The 7,221-nt window shown below is 40.6% G+C and overlaps 1 protein-coding gene across 1 annotated transcript; it reads left to right on the top strand.

Annotated features, from left to right (window-relative positions):
- LOC147333824 (C-type mannose receptor 2-like) lies at positions 1-6,954 on the top strand. Its single transcript, XM_086270756.1, has 5 exons — positions 1-64; positions 5,628-6,011; positions 6,095-6,439; positions 6,525-6,613; positions 6,696-6,954. The coding sequence occupies exons 1-5, from the start codon at positions 16-18 to the stop codon at positions 6,819-6,821; spliced, it is 993 nt and encodes a 330-aa protein (XP_086126882.1). The 5' UTR covers positions 1-15; the 3' UTR covers positions 6,822-6,954.
- The last annotated feature ends 267 nt before the right edge of the window (positions 6,955-7,221 follow it).

A 7,221-nucleotide genomic window follows, 5' to 3' on the forward strand; every position in this document is an offset into this window, starting at 1 on the left:
ATATCTGTTGTACAGATGCCCAGAATGGAAGAAACCTGTTTACTGCTCATCCTGCTGCTCTCAGGTCAGTAATATTAATATTTTAAACATTTGAATTATAACCCATGATCATAATGGGGAAAAAAACTGATGTTATTTGGGTAATCAGATTACATGTTAATTTTTTAAAATTAGATATTTATTAACACATCTAACACACAGACAGAGAAAATCTTTATTTTCTCATACCGCAATACCTGCATTCATTTTAAATATAAGTTCTTTATTTTTTCACATTTATATCTTTGATTTATTGAAAATCTTTGCAGTTTTTTCTGTAATATTAAATCTAACAAACTTCATCCTTCGGCTGCATCATTAGGGATCAATATGTTTCTTTTTCTAGTTGTTTTTCTCCTCATTCTAATTAGTACTGATATTAACCGCATCGCGAGGTATTGCTAGTGCTGGTTCCAAGCCCAGATTAAAGGGGAGAGTTGTATCAGGAAGCCACTGTGGTTGCCGTCAATCTCTAAAATGAAAAGACGTTTGAAGTCTGAGTACTCCAATACAGGAGCAGATACCAACTTTAACTTTAGGACCTCAAAACTCTCTTCATGCTCGCATGTCCAGGGAGTGCTCACGACCTCTCCTGATCCCCACTTTGACCTACTTGCCAGCCAAGTAAGCCATCAATTTATGTAGGGGAACAGCCAACATGGCAAACCACCGTACAAAGTGCTCGTAGTAACTAAACAACCGCAGCTTAGACACTTGGCGAGGGTGTTCCCACCTAGCCACTGCCGCAGCCACTGAAAGTGTGCACAAGCTTAGCCTTAACATCAGGTGCACACTGTTTTACTTGCTCAATCGAGGCCATCAGAGCCGAAGAAAACTCCCGCAATATCTTTCCCTCATGCTATTGACTGGAGAAAAAGGCTTGCTGCATGTAACATATGATTGAACATTACCATATAGCTCAGGCGTGTTTCCAATCAACACAACACGAACAGCAGAAAGGGAGATAGAGACAGAGCGGTGGAGTGGGGAGAGTAAGTATTGGGGGGCGCATTTTAATTAGATTTATCTGTTTTATAAAGTGATATTTTCAGTGTGAATTTATACAAACAGGAATTACTTTTGTAAATGCAGGATCAAATTTTTTTAATGGTGCTCTTTAGCCATTGATCTGAAAGATAACTGTTTGTGTTAGAAGCAGCTTCGCTGGATTTGTTTTTAACTTGGTGAAACATAGTGTGAACCTTTTTTTTAAATTCAGTATTTTTACAGGTTTTCACTGTGTCGTCTTTCTGGAAAATGTAGGCCAACTTGTGAAATGAGAGCGTGCACCGCTCTTCAGAACTGTTAGCTTTGCTCCTTTCATGTGTCCTCTGTTGATAAAACTGATTTTTTATGGATCTTAATGTTTAGAGACAATAGCGAGGTACTGACCTGTGTGTCTCAATAAACTGTAGATGTTTAATTCTACATATTATTTGTCTCGCACAGAGTTTGTTTGGCTATAAAGGCTCGGGAACTTTCCAAAATGATGTAGAGGCAGCTTTAGCTTGATCAATTTATTACAATTTCAGTTTCTGGGAAGTTTTCAGCTTTCTCTCCTGTGGCTATGAACAGTATGGCTGGTGCAAGTTTTTTTGTTTACTTCTGAAAATGAACGTGCTTGTGGACAATTCGTGTTGAAGCCCTTTCTTTAATTGTTATTTCTCTGGGAGCAGTGAAGACACAAACTAGGACTTACAACTTTTGCCGTGCCCCAGGGGACAGTGCGAGGTTGTGCTGCAGATCCCAGCATGAAAGCTGAGGGTCAAGCCAGCCGGTGGAAAGACGGTTGATGCCTGGGCGCGCGTTGGAGCCGATTTTGTTACCCAGACAGAGCGTTTCTGACAGTCGGTTGTTGTTTATGCAAAAGAGAATACCAACAATACAACGTGTTGCTCTGCTCCAAGACATCCGCGGTCCTTTCACACGGTAAGCATGTCTGTTATAGCCTGCGCTTCATAAATGTCTGTCAGCGCTGATTATTCAAACCGCGCTTAAAACGTGACATGTGTGTGTGCATGTGTGAGTGAGATGCTGCATGTGCTACTATGTGAGTGTGTGCTTGCAGAAGGAAGGTCATGGCAGGAGCTTTTTTTGAATGCATTTCCAATCAGCTTTTCTTTTACAAGAAGTGTAGTTCATATATCGAAATAAATGTATTTGTCACAGTTTGCCGAGGCAAACTGCGTGGAGTTTGAAGACTGGACCCAGGTGCAGACATTCTAACATCTGTTGTGTGGGAGAATATTGAGTTGATTTTTGTCAATCGGGTGGGTTTTCCAGCTTTGTGTTCTGGCCGTTTGCTTTTGTTTTGTGCGTGTTTATTATATCTGAAAACGGGAAAAAGGTAAAATGTCAAAAATCTGCTTCCATAATATAAATATCATTAAATAACTTTAGAAAAACTTCCACTTTACTCTTTACATGTAATGTTGTAAAAATATATATTTTATTGTTTAATTAATCTGAAAATGTTAGTCTGCCAAATGTGCAGCAATTTCATTTATTTATTCTCTTTAGCTGATAGTTGATGGGGCCCAGGTAGACTGTAAAACTGCATCTCTACCAGTTTCTGTGCACTCCAGCCTCCTCTGTTCCATGTGAAGGGATTTCCCTTAAGGCAGGAGAAATTATCTCCACGAAAAGGAACAGGTTCGGCCATCACACACTAGAACAAATTCCCTTCTTAAATAAAAATGGAAAAGGGCTACTTTAAATGCATCATGTTTTTAATTTCCAAGTTCATAAGCATTTTCCTTTCCATTTCACAATCAATTCTACCCCCAGGTCAAAAATATGTCTGGGAAAATTTCCCTAATATAATATTATTTATAAATACACCTGTCTAGCGGTTAATTGCACAAGTACAAGGAGGCAGGACCTCAGAGCAGAAGCATACTCCATAATGTGTTGTACATTATTATATGTATATTTTGTGTAATGTGGTATTTTTCAATTATTGTATTTACCAACATCAATAAGTCACAAGCAAAGAAAGACCACACCATGGTGCATGTTTAAACAAGGAGAGTTTACTGGTCAAAACTATTTATTAAACAAATAAAACACATTTTTTTAACCACCAAAGAATACACGTTCAAAGCAACACAACGGAGGCCCAATATCAGACAGAATTCCACTCTGTAGAGTGGGCAATCATAATGAAGCGGTTTTATTTTGTGGATTCAAGTTGCTCTTCATATTTTTGGCCACCAGATGTCACCAGAGAGGACTGTGTTGAAAAGCTTCGAGTAGTGAACTATTTTTCAATACAAGCTTCAGTACTTCAGAAAGCTTCATTTGGCCATCACTACTAAACATGGCAATGATGATGAGCATGTATATATATATATATATATATATATATATATATAGATAGAGAGAGAGAGAGAGCAGGGTGCAAGATGCTAGCAGGCAAGGCATACATGGAACGCCATAACCAAGTGGCCGGCATAGTGTACAGGAACATCTGTGCCGAGTATAACCTGGAAGTCCCGAGGTCAAAATGGGAGATGCCCCCAAGGGTGGTGGAGAATGACCGAGCTAAGATCCTGTGGGACTTCCAGATACAGACGGACAAAATGGTGGTGGCTAACCAACCGGACATAGTGGTGGTAGACAAACAGAAGAAGACGGCCGTAGTGATCGATGTAGCGGTTCCGAATGACAGCAATATCAGGAAGAAGGAACACGAGAAGCTGGAGAAATACCAAGGGCTCAGAGAAGAGCTCGAGAGGATGTGGAGGGTGAAGGTAACGGTGGTCCCCGTGGTAATCGGAGCACTAGGTGCGGTGACTCCCAAGCTAGGCGAGTGGCTCCAGCAGATCCCGGGAACAACATCGGAGATCTCTGTCCAGAAGAGCGCAGTCCTGGGAACAGCTAAGATACTGCGCAGGACCCTCAAGCTCCCAGGCCTCTGGTAGAGGACCCGAGCTTGAAGGATAAACCGCCCGCAGGGGCGTGCTGGGTGTTTTATATATATGAATGAAAACCTGAACGCAGGACTTGGCACGGGAACAACACAGACGATCCAACAAAGACTGAATGAGAACGCACAGACTAAATACACACAGGAGGCTAATGAGAGAAGTGGGAACACATGGGGGACAGCTGACACACATGAACATAACGACGTCACAGTGGAAGAGTAAAACTAAACACGATGAACACAGGAACACCAGACCTCTTCAAAATAAAACAGGAAACATAAGACGCAGACATGACAACCTGAACTACAACGTAAGACACAGACATGAAACACATGAAGTGCAAGGGACACTTAACATGGGTGGAAGACACAAGGGGAATCTAATAACAAAGAACTATAACAACCTAGGCATAATAAAAAATGAACTTAGAAAACCTGAAGGGTTTAAACATAAACTAAAACTCAAAACGCTGGGTCAAAAGACCCAGGATCGTGACAGTATTCTTTTCGATAGTTTATAAATATGAAACTTTTGAGTTCATGCACATTGTGAAACAAGAACCTAATGTTTTTAATAGATGACTCACAACACTAAACTCTAATTTCAGTGGTTTATTTTAGGTTTAAAGAATATAGCATCTGGTAAGACGATGAGTTTTACTTCTCACTGTCCGTGTTATGTTGTAGTATCCATTTATCATATATGCTACTTTCTTCTGTTGACTGTAAAATGTTTCATTGTATTCATGAAATAAATCAGAATTTCACTGTCTGCATCTTTTACTGTTTTGCTGCTTTTGTTCACTCCAAGTTTGACAAAACCTACAGACATCCAAAGTTAACTCACTAGCAACGTGGAGCAGTCTCAGTGTATTTAGCTGCTTTTTTCCCTAAACACAATCAGCTGACTGAGAGAAATGCCTGTAGTCCTCACTTTGGTCATTGTGAACGTTGAAGGAGATTTGTTCCATAGACACTGTATACTAGTGCTTCCTACACTTAATTCAACACAATGTTCTATTTAAATCCAGATTCCTTTTATAGTTTGCAGTGAAATGTGTTAAACCGTTGCTTAATGGGCCAGAAGTACAAGTCACTCTTTACTGAAACATTGTAGCTTTATATTGTAGGGTAGACCCTACAATAATACATTGTAACAAATTTGTGACAAGAACCCAACAATCATATGACTCTCTATGAATGAGCAAGCAATTTGGCAACAGTAGGGGTTGGAAAACTAAATTTTTTAACTCCAACAGAACCAGGATCAGGGAGAGGCGGCCATCTTTCAAGGAAAGTAAAGGTTGAAACCTAATCTTGAAAGTAGAGATAGTGTCTGTCTCCTGAATCCAAACTGAAAGCTGGTTCCACAGAAGAGGGGCCTGAAAGCTGAAGGCTCTCCCTCCCATTCATCATCTATCCCCAATATAAACTACATGTTTTTACCTCTTTCATCTGCTTGTGTGGCGTAAGCCCTGGTGATAAACACAGCACAGAACTATCTTTTATGTTTGTAAGTTACTTTGTAACTTCCCACCTCTAGTTAGTCTCCATATAATATGACTATTTAAATGGTTGTAATTTTTATTTTTGTAAATTTGTCTTTTTCAGTGATTCGCCCAGTTTCCACTATAAAAAACCTTTGTTTTATTTTTCTCAGGAGGACTTTCCACTCTTCCTCCCCACTCCAGAGAATACCACTTTGTGAACCAGCCGATGACCTGGACTGAAGCTCAGAGTTACTGCAGAGAACACTTCACTGACTTGGTCACCATCTACAACAGCAACATCAACCAACTGCTTCTCTCAATTTCACCAAGGATCAATGACTGGGCTTGGATAGGACTCTATGATGATCGTTACAGCTGGAAGTGGTCCATGGAGGAAAAACTTTTCTATGTTGGCAGTAAACATGAATTTTTGATCTGGGCTAACGGTCAACCAGACTGTGTAAATGCAAGGGAATACTGTGTGGCTCTTCAGGGACAAACACAGATGGATGATAGACCCTGTGGAGATTCTTACCCTTTCCTGTGTTACAATGGTAGGAAAAAGATTTGTTGCCCTTGATATCCCTACAATTTTATGAGATTCAGAATGTGTGTTTCAATTAATCCTTTTTTGCAGCCAAAAACACAAGTTACATCTTAGTGAAGGAGAGCCGCTCCTGGTCAGCGGCTCAGTCGTACTGCAGGACATACCACACAGACCTGACCAGTATAAGAAGCAAAGAGGAGAAATCCAACATCACGCTCACTTTGAATGGATCAGGGGTTCAGTATGTGTGGATTGGTCTCTACAGGGATCCCTGGGCCTTCTGGTCTGACAACACAACCTCCACATTCACTAACTGGGCGCCTTTTGAGCCTAGAAACTATTATCACACTGAGTACTGTGGAGCATTTTATTTAATGACGGGGACATGGGAAGATGGCCCCTGCACCACCAGATTCAGTTTTTTCTGTTTCACAGGTGAGGTCCAGAATGCAAACACTGTAAGATCCTGTCATCATGTAAAACACTAATGTTTGTGTTGTTATATGTGGTTCATTTTTAGCAGTGACAAAGCAAACAGTGGTGAAAATGAAGCTTCAGTCAGAGGCAGACATGCACAGCACAGAGATCCAGCAGCAGGTTTCACAGCAGGTCAGCAGTTCAGTCACCAACACAAACTTGACACAAGTTCAAACTATGCTTCATGTTTTTCATCATCTGCACATTTGTCCAGCTGTCAGGCCTCATGCTGTCAGAAGGACTGAGAAACTTCAGGATTCGTTGGAGGAAAGTCCAGAGTTACCGTGACGACCAGTCGAAGAAGCAGGATGTGGACGGTGGCTGCAAAACTGAAGACTGACTGGACTGAACCACTTCATGTGTGAAGTTAATAACATGCTGTGCTGAGCTGTCTCATCCTTTGAACCTTTCAATATTTCAGAGTGTAAAGTTCCACCAACAGCTCATTTGTTCAGCTGCAGTTGTAGTTTGGTAGAAATTCTTGAATCAGAGGTCCACTCACTAGTTTTCCCTGATAGGCTCTAGTCTCTTGTTTTGATTTGCAGTGTCTCTTTTAAAAGCTTTGACACTGTCCTTCTGCTTTTGCTTTGATGGTTGATAACTATAAAAATATCAGCCATAAATAGGTCCATGAGAGCCCCAAACCTTACCTGACTTCAAATTTGATCAGGATATCAGCTGTAATGCATTCTGGCTGTTCTCGTATCTGTAAAGTTAACTTCAATTGAACTTTAGTGGCT

This window comes from Aulonocara sp. 'chitande type north' Nkhata Bay, linkage group LG3 (genome assembly GCF_057382095.1).
Source record: "Aulonocara sp. 'chitande type north' Nkhata Bay isolate Kocher_YH1m ecotype deep benthic linkage group LG3, A_spYH_male_GT1.1, whole genome shotgun sequence".
Taxonomy (NCBI): Eukaryota; Metazoa; Chordata; class Actinopteri; order Cichliformes; family Cichlidae; genus Aulonocara; species Aulonocara sp. 'chitande type north' Nkhata Bay.

Bases quoted from the DNA above. Each gene is read 5' to 3' on its own strand.
- LOC147333824 (XM_086270756.1), top strand. From the start codon at position 16: ATGCCCAGAATGGAAGAAACCTGTTTACTGCTCATCCTGCTGCTCTCA. The intron at 65-5,627 runs GTCAGTAATATT...TATTTTTCTCAG, and splicing joins GCTCATCCTGCTGCTCTCAG to GAGGACTTTCCACTCTTCCT. The intron at 6,614-6,695 runs GTCAGCAGTTCA...ACATTTGTCCAG, and splicing joins AGCAGCAGGTTTCACAGCAG to CTGTCAGGCCTCATGCTGTC.